The sequence below is a fragment of the Dermochelys coriacea genome, chromosome 10 (genome assembly GCF_009764565.3).
Source record: "Dermochelys coriacea isolate rDerCor1 chromosome 10, rDerCor1.pri.v4, whole genome shotgun sequence".
NCBI classification, from domain to species: domain Eukaryota; kingdom Metazoa; phylum Chordata; order Testudines; family Dermochelyidae; genus Dermochelys; species Dermochelys coriacea.
In genome coordinates, this window is record NC_050077.1 from 22,591,332 (window position 1) to 22,614,680 (window position 23,349).

Genomic DNA, 23,349 nt, shown 5'->3' on the forward strand with positions numbered 1-23,349 from the left:
ACAGCACATCCCTTGAATTTCTGTTCAGCTTCCGCTTCTGACTGAATGAAATAACTACTTTTATAAGTTAATATGCAATATTTATACCCAAAATGTGCCCTTCTCCCCCCCATCCCCAACACTCACCACTTTGCTTTACAGGGAACATTTTTCATCTCAACTGTTTAAAAAAAAAAAATAATACACCTAACTAGATTTACAGATTTTTAACTCCAGAAAGGATCATTGCAATCACATAACCTGGTAAATTAACAGCTCCACAGTTTGGAGAAAAGTGCATTTATATATGCATTGAAATAATATGCGTTACTGATTTATGAAGTGCTTCTTGCTGTAGCAGCTAGGTGCTAGTTTACTAAGTTAAGAAACCAGTGACAAGAGTTCCCACACCACACTAGAGAATCACTGCAGTTGTTCCATTAACACTGATATTTTATTAGGAACACCATAAACAATTCTGATAAGACTAAACCAAATACAAAATTTTACAAGGTGCCTTGACAGAATGCAAGTCCAATACTGAAGCCAGCTCCTTCAACCCAGAAAGCATTGCCATCAGCCCTACAAAGTTCAACTTTAGAAATTGCAAAGTATCATCTCCCAGCCAATCTGAACTGCTTCAGTGGGGGCCAGGATAAAGCTACTTCTTAGATAGGAACAGACACAACCCCCTGAATGGCCACAGAAACCACTTATGCTACTGAGAAACAAGGCGCATCAAGGGTTCCAACAAGACCCTGAGGCTGTGAACAATGGTGGAGAAAGGCAAACACACAGCTTCAACAGACTGGAAGCTATATTCATAAACAACATTCCTCTACTTGCTTCCACTTACTAGCTAACTCATTTCAGAATTATCCAGGTTGATATGCAGCCAGTTTACATGCATGCATACATGACAGATTTCTATATCTGCATCCAAACCCTCATTCTGGAGTACGATTTTTCCAAAGAATGACAGTTAAAATATTTGAATATCGTTAATATATACAATTTTTCAACAATTTTGTGCTCATACTTCGCCATTACTGGTAAAGACAGCATTTGGGTCACGACTGTGTTATAACGCGACACACATTTCACTACACTTGGTATGATTAATACATTAAGTGGACAGTAAGATTTGATGTTCTTGATTAACTCCTTGTTTCTAGGTGCTTGAATTATGTGTGATAACTACAAGAAAAGAACACTGTCCATATTAAGTGGTTTCTGAAGTTTTTTTGGATTTAGAATTCATTCAATATTAACTTTAACTCAGTACCAGTTACTGTCTAATGATTAGAAAATCTGAACTGACAAACTAAGGTACTTGCTAGAGATCATGTAATCTGATGAGACCAAGTAATTTTAAATTAGCTACTCACTAGCAATAAATTGAAAAAATATAAAGGGAAAAAGTGTAATTCAAAAAACCCAAATCAGTTGCAAGTCAATATGATATTAATTCACTAGACAGTTTTATCATTTAGGTGGTTTAAAAACCAGTTTAGCTTGTAAGAATCAGAGATCTAGCCAGGGTTTTCTCTTCTTCTTAAGGTTAACATGTTTTGTGCACCAAATCTATAAAGCAATATTGAGTTCACTCTAAAATAAGCTAGTTGATCACTGTTATTGGAAAAGTGAACAAAGGAATAAATGCCTCTGGGCTCTAGTCCTCAGTTTACAGTACTGAATTAAAATATTTCATCTGTAAAGAGCTTGGACACTTATTACAGATAGATGTGTTTTCCAAGGGCAGCCCGTATTTCCACATTGGGATCCAATCACCTAAGGAAACTGCATGCTCAGTGTCATGATGGTCAGAATATCAGTAGGGTTACATTAGTTGCTGGGATAGTGATTAAATGGTAATGTTTTTACTTGTATTGGTTGACTGAATTAGGAGAGCATAGAGATCTTAATAACCATGAAAGACTGAGCATGTACCCTAGAGGGAGGAACACAGTACTAAACATTTATGATCAATCTCACCATAAAATAAGAGTTTTCCAACTTCCTTTGTTGATACTTTAGGAAACAGTCTATGCTGCAATTGAAGCGTGACCTTTGACAGTTTTAGTTTTGCATTTTAAGATGTAGAATGCCAGTCCTAACCTTTTAAAATCAGAAGCTGGAATTTCAGCCACCACCCAGCTGTACTGAACTTGCTAGTAGTTTCAATATTTTCTGCAGCCAACAGTATTAGAAGTATAACACAAGTAGTTTATATGCTATATTATATTTACATGACATAAGTTTCCAGATAAGCACATTTTTAATGGTAGTTAATGGATTTTAAGAAGTGGACTAGAATAAATTGCACCATTTATTCAAGACATTAATTCCATTAATTTTTAATCAAGTTACTTGTTTTAAACTATCAGGTTTGGTTTGGTTTGGTTTGGTTTTACTTTTTGCTTGAGACAGCCTCATCTTTGCCTTATCAATGAGACATCAGCATTACAAAGAATGTATCTGGGCAATACAGACCAAATGACAGCCTAAACCCTGTAGTAATGAAAAGAATAACGTGTATGATTCTGCTAACAGTTACTAGACCACCACAAAACCAGTTGCCAAGTCAAAAGTTATATTGTGAGGGGGCAACACTATTTTAAGAAGAGTCTGATGCAAACAAATATGTGCAGTGCGCTGACCACAAGTGCACTGATATCTGGTGTTTGAGAAACTGAGGATAAGCATCAAATGAGAAATTAAAGAACTGTAAAGCATAAGCATGACATTTGACATGATACCGGCAATAGATGATTTTCACACTTGGCTATTTAAAGGACCAGAATGAGGGAGATGGATAGTCCGATGACTGAAAGCAAGCACCGAAGCCAGTATCTGAGTGACTATGACCAGATAAAGAGAAAAAGGATGGGTAGGGCTATTTTCTGGATGCCAGGACAAAAAGATGTGAGAGCTAAAGGATACCCTGAAGAATAATGTGAACTGTTGACACAAACAGAGAAACATATGATAGGTTCTTAATAATATTCCTCATTTTTAAGAACCTAATAAGAGATTTGCTGCACTGACTCAAGTTTTGTGGAAAAGCTACAGTGGGTACCTCTACAAGACATTCATTAGAAATAGTTTTCAGAGGAGCAGCCGTGTTAGTCTGTATTCGCAAAAAGAAAAGGAGTACTTGTGGCACCTTAGAGACTAACACATTTATTAGAGCATAAGCTTTCGTGAGCTACAGCTCACTTCATCGGATGCATTTGGTGGAAAAAACAGAGGAGAGATTTATATACACACACACACACACAGAGAACATGAAACAATGGGTTTATCATACACACTGTAAGGAGAGTGATCACTTAAGATAAGCCATCACCAGCAGCAGGGGGGGGAAAGGAGGAAAACCTTTCATGGTGACAAGCAAGGTAGGCTAATTCCAGCAGTTAACAAGAATATCAGAGGAACAGTGGGGGGTGGGGTGGGAGGGAGAAATACCATGGGGAAATAGTTTTACTTTGTGTAATGACTCATCCATTCCCAGTCTCTATTCAAGCCTAAGTTAATTGTATCCAGTTTGCAAATTAATTCCAATTCAGCAGTCTCTCGTTGGAGTCTGTTTTTGAAGCTTTTTTGTTGAAGTATAGCCACTCTTAGGTCTGTGATCGAGTGACCAGAGAGATTGAAGTGTTCTCCAACTGGTTTTTGAATGTTATAATTCTTGACGTCTGATTTGTGTCCATTCATGCTTTTACGTAGAGACTGTCCAGTTTGGCCAATGTACATGGCAGAGGGGCATTGCTGGCACATGATGGCATATATCACATTGGTAGATGCGCAGGTGAACGAGCCTCTGATAGTGTGGCTGATGTGATTAGGCCCTATGATGGTATCCCCTGAATAGATATGTGGACAGAGTTGGCAACGGGCTTTGTTGCAAGGATAGGTTCCTGGGTTAGTGGTTCTGTTGTGTGGTGTGTGGTTGCTGGTGAGTATTTGCTTCAGGTTGGGGGGCTGTCTGTAAGCAAGGACTGGTCTGTCTCCCAAGATCTGAGAGAGCGATGGCTCATCCTTCAGGATAGGTTGTAGATCCTTGATGATGCGTTGGAGAGGTTTTAGTTGGGGGCTGAAGGTGATGGCTAATGGCGTTCTGTTGTTTTCTTTGTTGGGCCTGTCCTGTAGTAGATGACTTCTGGGTACTCTTCTGGCTCTGTCAATCTGTTTCTTCACTTCAGCACGTGGGTATTGTAGTTGTAGGAATGCATGATAGAGATTTTGTAGGTGTTTGTCTCTGTCTGACGGGTTGGAGCAAATGCGGTTATATCGTAGCGCTTGGCTGTAGACAATGGATCGAGTGGTATGATCTGGATGAAAGCTAGAGGCATGTAGGTAGGAATAGCGGTCAGTAGGTTTCGGATATAGGGTGGTGTTTATGTGACCATCGCTTATTAGCACCGTAGTGTCCAGGAAGTGGATCTCTTGTGTGGACTGGTCCAGGCTGAGGTTGATGGTGGGATGGAAATTGTTGAAATCATGGTGGAATTCCTCAAGAGCTTCTTTTCCATGGGTCCAGATGATGAAGATGTCATCAATGTAGCGCAAGTAGAGTAGGGGCATTAGGGGACGAGAGCTGAGGAAGCGTTGTTCTAAGTCAGCCATAAAAATGTTGGCATACTGTGGGGCCATGCGGGTACCCATCGCAGTGCCGCTGATTTGAAGGTATACATTGTCACCAAATGTGAAATAGTTATGGGTCAGGACAAAGTCACAAAGTTCAGCCACCATTAGCCGTGACATTATCGGGGATACTGTTCCTGACGGCTTGTAGCCCATCTTTGTGTGGAATGTTGGTGTAGAGGGCTTCTACATCCATAGTGGCTAGGATGGTGTTTTTAGGAAGATCACCAATCGACTGTAGTTTCCTCAGGAAGTCAGTGGTGTCTCAAAGATAGCTGGGAGTGCTGGTAACGAAGGGCCTGAGGAGGGAGTCTACATAGCCAGACAATCCTGCTGTCAGGGTGCCAATGCCTGAGATGATGGGGCGTCCAGGATTTCCAGGTTTATGGATCTTCGGTAGCAGATAGAATACCCCAGGTCGGGGCTCCAGGGGTGTGTCTGTGCGGATTTGTTCTTGTGCTTTTTCAGGGAGTTTCTTGAGCAAATGCTGTAGTTTCTTTTGGTAACTCTCAGTGGGATCAGAGGGTAATGGCTTGTAGAAAGTGGTGTTGGAGAGCTGCCTAGTAGCCTCTTGTTCATACTCTGACCTATTCATGACGACAACAGCACCTCCTTTGTCAGCCTTTTTGATTATGATGTCAGAGTTGTTTCTGAGGCTGTGGATGGCACTGTGTTCTGCATGGCTCAGGTTATGGAGTAAGCGATGCTGCTTTTCCACAATTTCAGCTCGTGCACGTCGGCGGAAGCAGTCTATGTAGAAATCCAGGCTGCTGTTTCGACCTTCAGGAGGAGTCCACCCAGAATCCTTCTTTTTTGTAGTGTTGGCAGGAAGGTCTCTGTGGGTTAATATGTTGGTCAGAGGTGTGTTGGAAATATTCCTTGAGTCCGAGACGTCGAAAATAGGATTCTAGGTCACCACAGAACTGTATCATGTTCGTGGGGGTGGAGGGGCAAAAGGGCCCCAACTAAAACCTCTCCAACGCATCATCAAGGATCTACAACCTATCCTGAAGGACGACCCATCACTCTCACAGATCTTGGGAGACAGACCAGTCCTTGCTTACAGACAGCCCCCCAATCTGAAGCAAATACTCACCAGCAACCACACACCACACAACAGAACCACTAACCCAGGAACCTATCCTTGCAACAAAGCCCGTTGCCAACTTTGTCCACATATCTATTCAGGGTATACCATCATAGGGCCTAATCACATCAGCCACACTATCAGAGGCTCGTTCACCTGCTCATCTACCAATGTGATATATGCCATCATGTGCCAGCAATGCTCCTCTGCCATGTACATTGGCCAAACTGGACAGTCTCTACGTAAAAGAATGAATGGACACAAATCAGACGTCAAGAATTATAACATTCAAAAACCAGTTGGAGAACACTTCAATCTCTCTGGTCACTCGATCACAGACCTAAGAGTGGCTATCCTTCAACAAAAAAGCTTCAAAAACAGACTCCAACGAGAGACTGCTGAATTGGAATTAATTTGCAAACTGGATACAATTAACTTAGGCTTGAATAGAGACTGGGAATGGATGAGTCATTACACAAAGTAAAACTATTTCCCCATGGTATTTCTCCTTCCCACCCCACCCCCCACTGTTCCTCTGATATTCTTGTTAACTGCTGGAATTAGCCTACCTTGCTTGTTACCATGAAAGGTTTTCCTCCTTTCCCCCCCTGCTGCTGGTGATGGCTTATCTTAAGTGATCACTCTCCTTACAGTGTGTATGATAAACCCATTGTTTCATGTTCTCTGTTTGTGTGTGTATATAAATCTCTCCTCTGTTTTTTCCACCAAATGCATCCGATGAAGTGAGCTGTAGCTCACGAAAGCTTATGCTCTAATAAATTTGTTAGTCTCTAAGGTGCCACAAGTACTCCTTTTCTTTTTATTAGAGATAGTTAAAACATTAATATAGCACCTAAGCATGCTTAGAAACAAGGGTTTAGGCCAAAGTCCTTCCACTTCTTCCATTTACTACTTATCAGAATGTCTGGATGCAACACAGATAATATTTTCATCAATACCTTCCACAATTCTCCCTTTCACTGACCTCCATTGAGTGTTTCTGATCATAATTACAGTATTCACTTCAACCGTAAGATTATAAATGCTAACACAACTGTATGATGAAGACGTCATTTACACTGTAATAAAATACTAATGTTAATTTTTTATTCCATAGAAATTTCAATTACTTGCCATAGTGTCCGGTTAGGTAGTAGCATTTTTAACTGCATTACATTTTAAAACCTCTTCTGGTTACTTTGAATGCTTCATTTAGGAATTAAGTATGCCTGTTTATTGGAAGGTAATTACGTACTCTTCACTACAAAAGCTGAGTAAGCAAATTTCTATGCATCACGATGAAAACTAACTGCTCTAACTTTAAAAATCAGCCAGTCAATTTACCGTTCAACCTTAATATATCTAACAAAGGAAAATTCAGTCTCCTATGCAATTTTCAGAAAGTGCAGTAATTAGCAGTAGAATTTTTATTCAGTTTTCGAAGCTTGCACAATTGAGATTTTACTAGAAATCTCCTTATTTTCTTTAAACTCCATTATTTAATAGGACCATTCACCATCATTCACTAAAGACTTGTCTACTTGAACAATTATAAAGCAGTAAGCCAGGATCTGAATCTACCCTGCATTTGTCCTGTCATCGTCTAACTGTCTGTGTGGATCCTGCTGATACACGTTAAATACTTTGTCAGAGCTCTCTATTATCAAAGTGCTCTAACTTATCATATATCACTAGGTAGTGCATGGAATTTAGACCATAACAGGCTAGTGCAGGCTAGATTCACACCCCGGCTTGCCCAGGTCCAATTAGACAAGCCCCTAAATTGCCACCAACATGACAGACAATAATAAATAATATTAAGGATCAAAAATATATCAATTATGGCAATGCAATCAGCTATCTTGTATATTTTGAAAAACAGCTATAAATCAATCCAAAAAAATCTGAAGATACCCTCATCTTTCTATTGACTGATCCATCCAGAGGACATAGATATGCTAGTCCTTGTTTACCTTAGTATTCAGAGAGCCCACTAAGTATTTTATTTTAATCCAGTAATTATTACTTTGAGAGAAAGTGAATCTCTCTGTGACCAGTAGTGATTGTCATGTTGTGTGTGCCAGGAATCTGTCTGAAGAATAATTTTAGGTAATTGCCATCACAGATTAGGTTTGCCTGAAAATCTTTTAACTACTAAACATCAGACAAAATGAACCATAAAAAAAGCTCTTGAAAAGATTAAATAAGTTAAATGCATATGTTTGTGGCTGTTCAAGTATGAAAAGATTAAGAGCAAGATTTAAACCTGGTCTACACTAGTAAGTTTTACCAGCCAAACTTTCCTTCCATTGGTAGAGCCCTGCTCTCATGCACACTTCACTTTGAGTCCTGAGACAAAACCCTCCACTTTTGCCTGCTGTTATTTGATTTTCTCCAGTGACATGAAACCTCTACCAGTATAGCTAACCTAACAGTGCAAGTATGAACACAGAAGTACCCCCTAAAAGCAGACCTTCAGCACAAGCCCACAAAGCAGCTGCCCCTTCAGCAGTTACCTATCTGGTCAAAGTTTTGACCTCTGCTACCCAGGAGTCAGTGACTGGAAGTCTGCTTCCCAGTGTGCCCAGAGTGTTGGAACTGGCGCCTCTTTTCGTGTCATCTCTACATTGCAACATGGTTCCATCTCAACCTTGTACTGCTGCATGGTTCAGGAGAGAGTTTCTGATCTCCTGAAGCCTGTATCTGTCATTTTTCTTGCCACTTCCTTTGAACCGTGAAGCCACTCTTGTAAGCAAGACCAGTTAACATACTGTGGTGGTAAACTTTAAAATTGGCTTATTCATAAAGTCATATTTAAACAGAAACTGGCACATCAGCTTGACAGTAGTTCTCTATGATCATACATTGTACGTTATCTCTATTTAAGTACTAGGAAACTCCCCAACAAGAGGAGTTATCATTGACAAAGTGACTTGTTTACCAGTTCTGAATTGCCAGGAATTGCAACTAAGGTAGAAAAATTTCAGCAGATGCAAGACTTTAGACCAGGGGTCTCAAAGTCCCAGCCTGGGGGCCATCTGCAGCCCGAGAACCTCCCCATTGCGGTCCTCAGAGGAGAGACGCATGCAGACATGCTGCCAGCAATGTCTGCTGCAGGCACCGCCCCTCGCAGCTCCTGTTGGCTGAGGAAGAGGGACAGAGATACCATCACTAGATCACTCTACCATCACGCAGAGTCAACCATGGAGGCATCATTAGTTGCTAGGCAAAGACAGCAATGGAGGCAGCGTCACTTTTTTCCCCCCCACAATGAATATAAACAAATCAAAATACCAAGCACAACTATCTGATGCACACCGTGCTACATTACCGAAGGTTTCAACTGCTCAGTCACTGAGGCCAAACAGCAACAATCTGACAGAACCGAAGTGTTGCCAGATGTCTGGCAAACACTAAAAACTGGCAGGAGAAGAATTGTATAAAGTTGTATGACAGTTTTATTATTTCTAAGATATTTAAAATAAAAAATACAATATAAACGTTTTCTTTTCTGAACACCATCTTCAGTGACATTATGGGTCCGCTGGGAGGATTTGAGGACTGGCACTGGCCCTAAGGTAAATTGAGTCTGAGACCCCTACTTTAATCACTGAAGCTACCATATGCATGTGCAACATAACCTCCCATCAGTAACTTATTTGTGACACCACCATTATGTACAAGTTGTGTATATTGCTTTGTGTTGCAGTGAGTGTCCTGCATCCTCGATTGGTAGATTATCCTTGCCGTTTGTGTCCTCACATTATGTACAAGGAGAAAACACTCAGGAGTACTGCTATAATTTTTTGCCCTTCACAACAAAAGAACCAACCATATTTACTAGATTTGAAGAGTAACTGAACAAAGCTAAATTGCATCTGCTCTTGACCAATTTCAAAGCTTTTAAGCCATCATAATATGTAACTGAGTTCAAAATTGGTAACTCAAAAGTGAAGAAGTGTTCTCAAAAATGTTCAGGCTTCCACTAGAAGTGCAGAACACCAAGTGTTCAAGAAAAGCAGCTTCTCTGAGATGGCGAACACTGGAGAAAACTCTTACACAAGTTGTCTGAGCACCAGCTACCTTAGAGTTATCCAATTCATTCGTTTACCCTTAGTAGTAATTAAACTTGTAGTCGTCATTAAGCTAGTTGTCGCAGATGTTAGTTTTCTAAAATGCTGGAGAAAAAAAGTTTAGCTATAATACTACCAATGGGTATTTAATATTAAGGCTACCCTCCCATAAGTTCGCTTTAAAAGCATGTTTAGGAAAACAAATTGTGGCTGACAGCAAGAATAGACAGGCACCAAAAATTATGTATACCCCAGGAATTTATCAAGATCAGAGATCTGCTTCTCTGTAAAAAAAGCACTGATCTCAGAATTGAGATAGTTGCAATAATATTTCTTTAAATGGGGCATTTCAAAACACAGCATTAGTTAATATAATCAATACTTGCACTTGTATTAAAACCAAGTTATATCAGCGGGAACGTGATGCAACAAATGTGATCTGCTACATCTGTATTTTCACTTATCTGCAGAGATTAGGAATACAGAGTCAGTGTCTTTATCCATGATTTGAGATTACCTCTTTTGTCTGTTTGAAACTTCTGCGAACAGACAAATAGGCATGCAAGAGTGTCACCTTATCCTCTGAAATAAATAAGTGGTGCCTGTGCTGAATTAACTAGATTTATGTAATCATGGGTAAACAGAAACAGGTTTTCACTACATTAACTCAAATTTGTTTATTTTAACTTTATTAGAACACAAACTTTTCCTGTTAAGCATTTACAGTCAATAGCTAATGCAGGAAGTCACAAGGAGAAATAATGTCCTCTCTATACATCTTATGTAGTATAGTCCTTTTTGCATTTGGAGCAAGCCATCTTTAAGATCTTTGAATTAAAACTGCAATAGAAGTGATACCTCTTAGTACTGGGAAGTGTGTGTTAAAGTGCTTCAACATCCCTATGTGATAAGTTCACAAAGTATTCCTATTTTACAGATAGGAAACTGAGACAAGTCAGTAGTGGAGCCAATAACCCAGCTCCTCCAATCCCACTCTGACTAACTACTAGAGTAACTATACATAACATTTACATACTCTATCCTAGATTTCCTAAAAACTGAAATTCTTTAATATCTGGAAAATGTCACAACAAATTGAAAAATAGATTTACCATCAATACTGGTTCTCAATCTAACAAAAAAATCATCAGCATGGTTGCTTGGAGCCAAGTATTTTGGAAATTTTAGATTTGTAGTTTCTTTAGAAGATTCTACAAAACCTAGGATATAAGGATATTTTAGTTTTAAGTGTTTAAATTTCATATATTACTGACTTGGAATTCTCTCAATCCATATATATTTGCTGTAGAGATCACCAAGTCTTACAAGACCTATACATTTTTAATCAATTTCAGCATATTATAAAGATACAATGATACTCTTGGAATTTCTGTAAAAAAAGTATTTTAATCTACAGCTACTGGGAGTGAACGAACGAACATGTTTATGTCACATATTGAATAACCTCCCAAAATATAACTTTAGAGTGAGATGTATCACAGGATAAAGTGAGACTAGACTGATCAATGCTGCGGCCAGCTCTCATTTACCCAACTGAACGTATGAAATAAGAGTGGTGTTGAATTCTAGTTGATCACTAATCTGCACTTTTCTGTCACTAGTATATCATAGATAATGGAAGAACTTACAAAATGATCAGATAAAATGGCCCTTCTAAATGGTAGAGAACTGATAAGGGGAATTTCAAAAGTCTACTTAATGGGCTAGAGAGTCACAAAAGGACTTAAGCAACTGCCACTTCAGGCAACTACTGGGATTCACAAAACCATCACTCAGCTGTTGCCAAATCCTGCAGGCACCCAAACTCTGCAAGCACCCAAATTTTTTTCAGTAAAAGTTCTAGGTGTCTCTGTTTCTGCCTCTGAACATACACAATGCAGCCCCATGCCAGGCATCCAGATGCATGAGTTCCAGAGCCATTCACAAGTCAGGAGAAAAAAGAGGGGTTCCTCCTAACTTGCCTACGGGGCTGATCTGGTAAGCATGCAAACCTCGCCTAGCAGATCAGAACCCGATAGGCAAGCTTACACAAAACAGCTGGGATGAGATAACCTTTAGCCCAGTGGTTCAGGTACTCACCTTGGATGTGGGAGAGCCCTGATTCAAGCCCTGCCAACCCCCTCAACCCTCTAACTGAGGGGGAGAAGAGATTTCAAAAGGGATATGCCACCTCTCTGGTGAGCATCCTAACCATTCAGCTGTAGGATATTCTGGTGTGGGCTCCTTCCGTCCTTCCTGATGAAGCTGTTCTATTATGGACAAGTAAAGTCATTGTAGCAGATCGCCTACCTCCCAGGTGAGTGCTCTAACCACCAGGCCACTGAATGACTTATTCTTGCTCCCAATGACACTCATTATTTATTCACAGTGGAACACCTGCAAAGGGAGCCCCACACATCACAATATCCTATTGCCCAGTGAATATTTACTCACACGAAAAGTGGCATATCCCTGTTCAAATCCCTTCTTCCCCTCAGGTGGTGGGAGGGGCATGAACCAAGGGTCTCCCATATGCCCAGTGAGTACCCTAACCACTGGGCTAAAAGTTATGAGGGAGGTTCTCCTCCTTCCCTTACTTTTCAGTTTCTTGATAAAAAGGCATAGGTGCCTAATGTCAAGCAAGGGTGTGCAGCTGAGAATCCTAATATAGGAAAGCACCTCCCTGAAGCCCAAATTTAGGCATGACTATCTCAGAGGTACAGGGTGTAGGATTCAGAGTGGTAGCTGTGTTACTCTGTATCAGCAAAAATAAGGAGTCCTTGTGGCACCTTAGAGACTAACAAATTTATTTGGGCATAAGCTTTCGTGGGCTAGAATCCACTTCATCAGATGCATGGAGAGGAAAATACAGGAGCAAGTATAAATACATGAAAAGATGGGAGTTGCCTTACCAAGTGTGAGGTCAGTCTAACGAGACAATTCAATTAACAGCAGAATACCAAGGGAGGAAAAATAACTTCTGTAGTGGTAAGGAGAGTGGCCCATTTCAAACAGTTGACAAGAAAGTGTGAGTAACAGTAGGGGGGAAATTAGTAGGGGGGAAATTAGGTTTAGGTTTTGTAATGACCCAACCACTCGCAGACTTTATTCAGGCCCAATTTGATGAAGTGGGTTCTAGCCCAAAAAAGCTTATGCCCAAATAAATTGTTAGTCTCTAGGATGTAGGATGCAAACCTCATCTTGGCATCTCCCATTAGCTAGTTTAGGCAAGGAGCCACCAGCATGCTGCCTTTTGTGAAACCCACTCTCACCCGTGTCTCCTCACTGTATACCTAAGCACCTAACTCAAGCTTTGTGAATCTCAGTGATTTTGTAAGTGCCAAAAAATCAGGAGTGATGATGCCCCTAAGTTTCTCTGTGACTCTAGCTCAACATGTCTTCAGTATTAATTCCAATAAGATGACAGTTTGCAGATTTGGCTATTTCTTTCCAAAATGTGGTAGTCTTCAGTTTACAACCATCACTAAACTTCTTTTAAGAGATTCCCCATCATAACCTTACTGTGTTCACATGCCATCATGTAAGATTATTCTACCACCAGAAGCATGACAAGGAAAGACTATAAATAAGCAAAGCATCAGAAACATGCACAAAAAAACTTTAGATTCTCAATTAAATCTTTAAGATCTTCATGAATATCTAATCCAGCAATAAAAGATGCTGTGAATTTAAGATCCCATGAATTTATTCTGAAAATTCAATGTAACTTCTTTAAAAGTTTATTGCCTGATATCTTAAATATGTCACAGATATTAAGATTTTGGTCCAGGTAAAGCAAAAGCTGCATCAAAAATACCACTCTGGATCCTTTGGACATACTTCTAGGCTATATCCATCTCGCTCTCTCTTTTTTTTTTTAAATCAGTGCAGCAACAAGCTTTATTGCTCACACTAAATCTCTAATACCTATCCTTTCCTTACGAACTATAGAAACATCTAAATCAGAGTTATTTTCCTCACTTTGATTATTCCTTAGAACCATGCAAACATTTGCTAACTGACAAAAAGTATATATCTCAATACCAAGAAGAACAATGGAGATAGAGACAAAATTTTAACGTAATTCCTTCCAGGCTCTCTTAAGCAAGTTGGCAGGCATCTCCCTGCTCAGAAGCAATACTTAATGAATATATGGAAGTTTTTACCTCCCAATACCAACACTTCATGAAATTCTTAATATGAATAAGATATGCCACTAGGGAATTTTAAATGTAAAAAAGTAAAATACAAGTGATTAGTTGAAACTGAGGCTAGGGTTTTCAGCTCCACCTTCAGATTATAGCAGGTTTTGTAATGTACAGTGATTACTTACTTGTTAAAAAAGGGTTCAATGAGTTTTGATCTAGCAGATACATGATTTTTCGGAGGACTGAGAAATGAACCTAATAAACAAAGAAGAAATTCAGCATAACATATGCAGTGAAACAGAGCGCAGAGGAATAGTTTTTTGGGGAAAAAAATATATAGTACCTAGGTAGTTAGCCATGGAGATGAAACACAGTCCTGTTATGTAAGCATCATAGCCTGCTTCATGAAGTTGTTCAGAAGCTGTGTCATAACTTGGAAACCCTTCTGCACTTTCTGAAGAAGGAAAAGTCATGTTTACCTAAAGGTATCATGTAAGTGGAAGTTATATTTAACCAGAAACTCACATTTGCTGCAAGTGCATAATGCACTATGGATAATTCTAGTAACTTTTACAAATTACAAGCAATTGAAAACTTCATTGACAGAAGAAGGCTTCTAGGAACCATTCCTATTCCCACTGAGTCAAAAATTGTACCACTAGACTCTCATAGCCCTTCTCATCCAGAGATACTCTGGATTATACTGCCACTTTAGCAGCCAAACTTCCATTGAAACTATGGGAACAGGATTAGTCATCATCTTATTTCTTCTGACTCTTCTGCAACACATGAAATACACCATGTAATTGTTACTCCAGTGGTAGCAAACAGACTAAGATTTTTCAAAAGTGCTTAAGTGACTTCAGCATCTAAATCCCATTTACAAAAGGTGACTTAGGGCCACATTTTTTAAAGATTCTTAATTGCCTATATATGCAAATAAGTACTTCTGGCATTCTGAAAATCCCACTAAATACCTAACTGCATTTTTAAGCACCTAAATACTTTAAAAATTTACCCCCACTCCACAAGCCCCCAACATTAGCATCGTGTAGCCTTTCATACTTAATTTCCCAGTCTGTAGAGAGACATCTGAAAAGTTCAAGCAATTTTTTTGGAGGGGAAATGGGACTAGAAGGAGAGAAACAGCTGCTTAAACCAATCAAACTTAAGTACACACAGTGGAAATGGAAGTCAAGCTTAGTTATATCCACATTATTACAATTAAGGAGCAAAAATTTATTTTTTATTTATATTACAATTTTCCGGAGCAAAAATGATGGATGAATATAGCTCCGAAGTACACCCCAATATTTACAATAGGGACATAAATAGGTGCCATAATATAGTATTTTAGCCATATGTTAAGGAAGCCTATATGTAACAAAATAAGCTGAGTAACTACCTTATATAGTATTTTTCCATGTCTAACCATGACTCAAAATTCTTAGCATATTTAAGTTTAAAAATCTACAAAAAAGTTACACAGGATCATAAGCATGCTAATATTTCAGTCAAAAAGAAGTCCTCTCTCAAAAAAATATATTTCTAAGAAAAAAATGTTACTACCACCTAACCAATAGGTTCAGTTAACCTGTTTGAGCTGAGTTTAAATCAAGTTATTTTAACGCCACAATGCATACCCACGAACACATTTCTCCACAAATCTAACAATCGAGTGAAGTATTTCAATAACTTTAAACCGTCTTTGCCTTGAAAGTTCTGACCCACGTCTATCGCAATATCAAACTTTACAGTAGTCATTCACTACAAGTGATTAATGTTAACATATCCACCAAATTTTGATGCAGAACCCGACAAGTAGCAAAATTAATATGATTTCATACAATCATTTGTTACTACATCAACTAAACGAGCTCACCAGGGAGAGGCCAAGTTGTCCCATCCCCAAGTTCGAAGAGGTTACAACAGGGGTTCTCAAACTGGGGATCGGGACCCCTCAGGGGTCACGAGGGAATTACATGGGGGATCATGAGCTGTCAGTCTCCACCCTAAACCCCGCTTTGCCTCCAGCATTTATAATGATGTTAAATATATAAAACAGTATTTTTAATTTATACGTGGGGAGGGGTCACACTCATAGGCTTCCTATATTAAAGGAGTCACCAGTATAGAAGTTTGAGAACTACTGGGCTACTGAATACATTGTGAAAAGTACTTATGTGGAAGTAGGAAACTATGCTGTGTGCACCAGCACCTCCTGCTGGTTGGCTAATAGAATTATTACAGAAGAAAAAAAGTCAGAAAGCCTCTGGATTACTATTTCCTTTCTTGAAGCCATCAAGTTTAATAAACTATGTGCATTTGCTATGCATATTTACAATGCTAAACAGTAATTCAAACATCTATATTGCTTAAGACAAGAGACCCTCTCCTCCTGCCTTTCTGCATGTTACACCGCCCAATGGTTTTTCCCTTTTTATATCAGCAGTTCATGAACTCCATTCCAGAATGTTAAAACCAGTCTATCCCTTCTGATCTTTTAACATCCCTTCTTTCATGCCACTGCCTTAGAAAAAGTGATACAGCTCCACAGTATTTAATTACATTCTAACCATTAGTATGGGATCTAGTTACTACTGTATTTTTTCAAAGAGTCCAACTAAGTACTACTGGTAATTAATTAAATAAGAGCTTTTAGAGTAAAGTACTTACACCTGGGCTTAATTTGAGACATAGCAGAAATTATTCACCAAAACCTAAGCTACAGAACAAATGCTATCAGTATAGTGACAGAACAGCTGTTCATTCAAGAATTACTATTCTACTTCACTCAAAATAAAGCTGAAGTATATTGCCTAAAACCACTAAGAATAATGATTACAAATAGTATTGCATATATGTAACCCACTGCCAATACTAAATGGAGTTTAAATACCATTTAATTTAGAAACAGACCATTTCACATCCCAAACCAAGCAATTAGCATATCAATCTTTTCTGCAAAAGAGGAAACCTAGCACATAATTTAGGAGCATGTGGCAAACGTTATGCATCCTTACCAACTTCAGGAGGGTTGAATGGAATCTCTTTTAAACGCTTTTCCAGTTCTGCAAGGGATGTGTTGTTAATAATTTCCTAGAAACATAAAAATGTTAAAATGTTAAAAATAAAAACATATGTGAGGACATCAATGCCAAATGCATTTTCCCATATATTGAGATTGTATGGATTAGAGGTAACATTGGGATTTAATACTACCAGCCTGTGTTCTCTACAGAGCTATACACAATCCAGTTCCAAACTCTAAAGTACTGGAATGAACAGTTTGTTCCGACTCAAGTTTAATGTTACATGCAAACAATTGTTACAATTACACTATTTCTGTCAAAAGCATTTTAAGCTCTGGGAACCCTAGAAAGAAAAAACAGCAAAATCAATACTAAGGCACAATCCTTATCTAAAATCTGGCCTCCTGCTGAAAAAAAGAGCATGAACAGCAACTCACAAAAACCAAGGTTTACAGCAGGTTACGGAATTAGAACTGAGCACATTTTGCCCAGAAAGGATATAACTGACCAAAAATATTGGTACTTGAGCTGGTGAGATTTTTTTTAACCAGACACACCTAATAAAGAATATACAACAAGATGTGCTGTTGCTTAATGGGGTAGCCAAACAATAGAAATAGACTGACAGTTTACTTACACAGTTATATGGTGTCTGATTTATTAGAGTTAGGCAAATCTTATACATTAGCTTAGTTGACTAGCTTTATTCAATGTAACAAAAGTAGTCACTGACACATTACACAAAGATTCTTAAATCTGAAATAAAAAGACAATCTAGTCTAATTCATTATTTGGGTCACTAAATACTTTGTATTTATAACACCAATAGTCTTGCCATTGCACAAAGAAAGAAACAGGCAGCAACTTACTCAAGATGATAGCGCAGCTGAGTAGGGAGACCTAAAAGTTCTCCTGACTTCCAGAGGTTATCATCCTACAATTTCAGCTATCTACAATATACGTAATAATTTTGTGGTTTGAGTTTAACTCTTATGTTTCAAGACAGAAACCAAGAACCAAAATGGACACAGACTGGAACACCCTCACTCACAGTGGCCATCCATCCAGTGTAAAGCTACATGGGTAGAATAGGGTGGGAAAGCTTGCACTAGCACTGGGATCAGCAACCTTTGGCCGGCAGCCCACCAGGGAAAAAGCCCCTGCAGGCCGGGACAGTTTGTTGACCTGCAGCGTCCGCAGGTTCAGCTGATCATAGCTCCCACTGGCCGCGATTCGCCGTCCCAGGCCAATGGGAGCTGCGAACCGTGGCCAGTGGGAGTTGCCATCGGCCAAACCTGCAGACACTGCAGGTAAACAAACTGGCCTGGCCCGCCAGCGGATTTCCCTGACAGGCCACGTGCCAAAGATTACCGATCCCCGCACTAGTACTACCTCAGACAGATCTATTCTGAGAAGAAGAAAAAAGTTTTAGCCACCAGAACTGAAAAACAAGATAAAACAAGTAAAAAACTACATTAAGAACCTGCCAAATAATTTTCAACCCAGTGGTCAAGCTCAGAATATTTGTTGCACTGGCATCCAAAAACTCCAATTAGATGCACAAGGCATGTACACAAATGATAACATTGTTTCTATCCCACCCACCCCCCCAAATTATAAGTACTGTAAAAATTCCAAAGCAAATATCACTGCAGAATCTGAGCTAAACAGAAAAGCCAACATGTATTATCAAAATATTAGTTTTCAAGTCACAAAAACCTCCAGATCTAGTTGTACTCAAACAGTACTGGTCAACACAAGGCTGAAATATTTGAGACATAATTTAGTTATTTTTTTACTCCTTAAGACCTTGCCCCTGCCCCGGAAAAAAAGCTACAGAAGTTATTATTGCAAGGTATACACTGCTAGAGGCCCCTGCTTCATCAGGTCACCATTCGGCTTTAGAATTCACCCAGTCCTGAGACACAGGAAAGTTTTGCAGAATGATCACTAGCCTGGCCATTCATTCCTCTAATTGGTATGCGATCTTTAGGAAGCGTTTTTAATTTCATGCAGAGACTGCTCCCAGTATGCAAGGAGTATATATGTGACGCAGAAGAACGTAAGTACATACAAGTGACATTTCCTTCCAGTTGGAAGCTTCTAAAAGCTAAAGATGGAGTGTTTGTAAAACTCTAGGGCTTTAGTATCCAGATGAGCAAGCAACTTGAAGGACCTAATATTTGCTGTCATGAATGTGAGAAGAGCAGAGGAGAAAGTAAGCTGGTTCAGTCCGGCGTACTGGCAAGAAACTGCCAATCTTACCGACAGGGCCGCTGATGGGGGAAGCAAAAGGGGCAGCTATTCCAGGGCCTGGCGATTTAAAAGGGCTCCAGCATGATGGAGCTACCACATCAGCAGCCGAATCCCAGAGTCCTTTAAATTGCCACTGGAGCCCAGGGTGGTGCCAGCCAGGCAGTGCTGAAAGGCTGGCTGGGGGATTTTGGCTCCAACCCCGCCCCCTCTGCCCAAGGCCCCATCCCTTCTGGGGACCCAGAGCCATCCCTCACCTAACCTTGCCCAGGACCCCGGCCACCCTGCATACTGGTAACTCATTTAAGTTACTATCACCCCTGAAGAAGAGGTCCACAAGAAGACAGACAATTCAGGATGCAACAACTGTTATTCACAAAGCAAAACCAATCTACCAGTCTCTTTAATTAAAACCACATTTTAAACAGTAAAAGCAATATGCTTTTCGAATTTAGAGGACATCAAGTTAATACATAACATATGCAGAAATTAAGATTTGTAGCCAACTTAGAACAGGACAAAAATATAGCTAACTGCCCATATTTCTTTAAAAAGAAGTATTTATTCATAATTATGAAATAAATAGTTTTTTCCTTTAGTGCCCCATATTGTTCTGGTATAGACCACATGTACTGCAAGTGAATGTAGTGCCTAGAAATTTAAGACTACCTTTAAAGATATTGGTCCTACAAATATTGTTCCATTTATGCAAGATATTGAATTGTTATCCTAATGTGCGTATACACACACAAGAAGGATTAGTTTGCCTATTTTGTATATATACAATAGGGAAATCAATTCTTACAGCTATACCTAAAAAATTGTATTTTATTATACAGATAGAATGTGGCCATGATGAAATCCTACATTCAAATCAATATCATGGATATAAAATCCAGCAACTGTGATACAACACAGCATTAAATTGAACTTTATTAAATACTCAGTTCAACTGAAATTTTAACAAGAGATTTTTAAAATGATATATGAACAGTTAAATTAGTCTAAACACAAAAATGATGCACCTCGGACTCAAAAACCCAGAGTCCTGCTCAGGCATAAGTCCTGTTGATTGAGAGGATAGTTACCCAAATAAGGACTGCAGGAATGGGGCCCCCAGAGTTCAAGGAAAATCATGATGGATAATTCATAAGACATTTTCTTGTATTAACTCACAGTAGAAATCCTAGAAGATTAGTTTTGGCAGAGTTAATTAAGAACTTTACATTTGTCCAGAACCTAAAGCTAACTGCTCAAGACCAGCCATTTAGTAGAGTTTTTACCATGGAAGAATGGAATTTAAAAAGTATCATAATTTGTTATTTTAAAGCTCGTTTACTGTAGTTTTAGAAGGGTTAGATGAGAAAGTTTTTACAACAGTATGAAGTCATCTTGCTACTACAGAGATCATATTTATAAATGAAACATTCTATTATCAGTTGTCCTCTACCAAAATATTATTTATATCTCAGTACTCATTTAAAAACACACAAAAAATATTAGACTATAGTTATTTATATTTGTAAGTTACCTTAAAAGGTTGTGTACTTGCCATCAGTTTAGTATCCAATAGTCTAAAAATGAAATTTAAGAGGTAAGAATGAATTGTTTTGTTTGTATAAAAAATTTTGCCAAACATTCAAGGATATTTTGTTTTATTCAGGGGTAAACAATAACATTAAGATGCTGAAAGTCATTAACACAGATCTTTAGGGAGCATTAGAACTGAGCTATGTCCACTAGAAAAAGTCAACAGACTAAAAAAGTGAAGCTAGTAACAGTAATAGCAAATGAACACTGGTCCCGATTCAATCAGGGTTCACAACAATTTTCATACAAAGAAAAGACAATTTGTAAAGGCTTTTCTTTGGCTAAGAAGTATTCTGACAAGGGTGATGCAATCCGCAATGTCATAAATATGAATTAAAATGCAGACATTAAGATTATTTTTAAACTAAATTGTTCTTAAATCACTGCAAATTGTGATATATGAGTCAACCATAATTTTATGCTTAATTTAAACAAGAAGATAGCTGGATACACTTTACTGACAGTTGATATTAGTGAAAAAACTGCTCAATTGTAATTTGAAGATGAGCCTACCTGGGAAAGACACATGCCGCTAACTCCTTAAACTCACTTAGGTCCTAAAATTCAAAACAAAGTTTTGTTACTATTGTAAACCCGAACAGTATAAAACTCATAAGATATTCTACTACCCAGAAACAGATATTGATCAAGAGATTCCAACCCTTTTATTCACTAAGATTTCTAAAGTAAGATCCAATGGCTGTATTTTTTCTATTTAAAATCGAAGTGTACTTGGTTACACTCTTTGAATGCCCGCTGACACTCAGTTTTTATAGGATTATAACCTTTCAACTTATCACTGTTTTTTCACCTAAACCTTCTGCCACCCTTTTCCAATATTCTGCTATGCAAAGATAACTGAAAAGGCTGCTATAGAAGATGAGCAGAAACTTTTAACCTGAAGAAGTCTGGTATAACCCAAACCCCACTTTCCATTAGAAGCAAGTGCTTTTCCCATCCCAATTTATCATACTAACGATGGCAGCCTCCATGTTCTGTCTGATATTAGCGCTAATCAATTACAGAACACTGAAGAATTTAATAAGTATTCCTTATGTATTTTATAGTAGAGAATTAATTGAATGTTCATTTTCAGGAGATATTTTACAAGTGAAATGCTTAGAAGGGGTTTGTGTACGTCAACTCATTCTTTTAGAGAATGCCAGTGAAGCATATGAACAGATGGTCACCTGGGGAAGGTTGAGAAAACCAATCCTCTGTATTCATGCAGAAATGGAAGTGAATCTGCTAGTAGACGCGAAAAGTCCACTCTCCGCAGCAGAGATTTATACCAGAACCCCACTCTGTGCCCAATGAGGAGGGGGAAAGTAACCCAGCTAAAACCCTTATGAGGGGGCAGGAGGGGAGACCTCACTGTGATATTCTTGGGATCACCCAGACCAGTAAGGGGGTCTGTCACCACCTGTCCTGCAGCCATGGGTTGCCTTCATACTATGCTGGTATGGCTCAGAGCCCTGACACCAACAGACAGCTCCATCAAATTCACAAAGAGGTTGTGATAATCAGGACTCAGACACTCCAAGGAGAGAACAGTGGGTCTGAACCACACAGAGTAAGCAACTGAATCCACAGATTGTATACAATGTTATGGTGTACAAAAATATGTTGAATAAGGTCTTTTATGAAAGCCTGTAATGTTCTGAACTTGATAGTTTGAAATATGTATACAGACTGATTACGTAAATATGTATATAGAATACTATGTTCATGTTATGTACTACAATTTCAAATACACCGCACAGCAGATAAGTAACCATCCATGGTACAACCTAGGAAAAGACAAATAATGAACAATTACAGTTAATGGGAAGACACAAGGGAATTTCCCCTGCTCTGAGAAACAATGAATTACCATAGTCAGGGGAGAAAAAACTGCAAGCCGTATTAAAAGGGAAGGTGGGGTTTGAAGTGAAAAGCATTGAACTGAGGGATAATTTCAACAGCAGAAGGGGCAGAGGTGGAGGGTGCTGCTTGAGAACACTGGGTCTCTTCACCTAAGGCTAGGGGGCAAGCTGGGAAACTGTTCAAAGGCAATAGGTAAGTTTGTATTAGAAAAAGGAATTTATTTATTATAGAAATGTAAAGCATGAAGTTGCATCTTTATGTTTATATTCTGTAACTTGTTTGCTTTTTCTTACTATTTCACCTTTGAATCAGAGATTATTTTATTAAATAAATGCTGTTTATTTTTATCCCAAGCAGGTCTCTGGTGTGCAAACTGTGTGGAGGGGAGAGGGATATCTCAGTGGTTTGAGCATTGGCCAGGGTTACAAGTTCAATCCTTGAGTCATTTAGGGATCGGGGGCAAAAATTGGGGATTAGTCCTGCTTTGAGCAGGGGGTTGGACTAGATGACCTCCTGAAGTCCCTTCCAACCCTGATATTCTATGAGCGTCTCTGCTAAAGCGTGCTGATGACCGAGGGCTGTTTCCACACTTTTGAGGGTGATGAACCAGAAGGGAAGAGTCCCAGTGTCTCGTGCTTTAGAACTCAGGTTAGACAAATTTGGGGAGGCTCAAG

The 23,349-nt window shown here is 39.0% G+C and overlaps 1 protein-coding gene across 1 annotated transcript in view; it reads right to left on the reverse strand.

The window, feature by feature from the left end:
• Positions 1 to 23,349, reverse strand: part of PARN (poly(A)-specific ribonuclease) — a 187,023-nt gene that overhangs the window by 141,963 nt on the left and 21,711 nt on the right. The window contains 5 exon segments of the mRNA XM_038417949.2: positions 14,120 to 14,189; positions 14,278 to 14,388; positions 16,958 to 17,033; positions 20,751 to 20,793; positions 21,323 to 21,366. Of these exon segments, the coding sequence (XP_038273877.2) occupies positions 14,120 to 14,189; positions 14,278 to 14,388; positions 16,958 to 17,033; positions 20,751 to 20,793; positions 21,323 to 21,366 (344 nt within the window).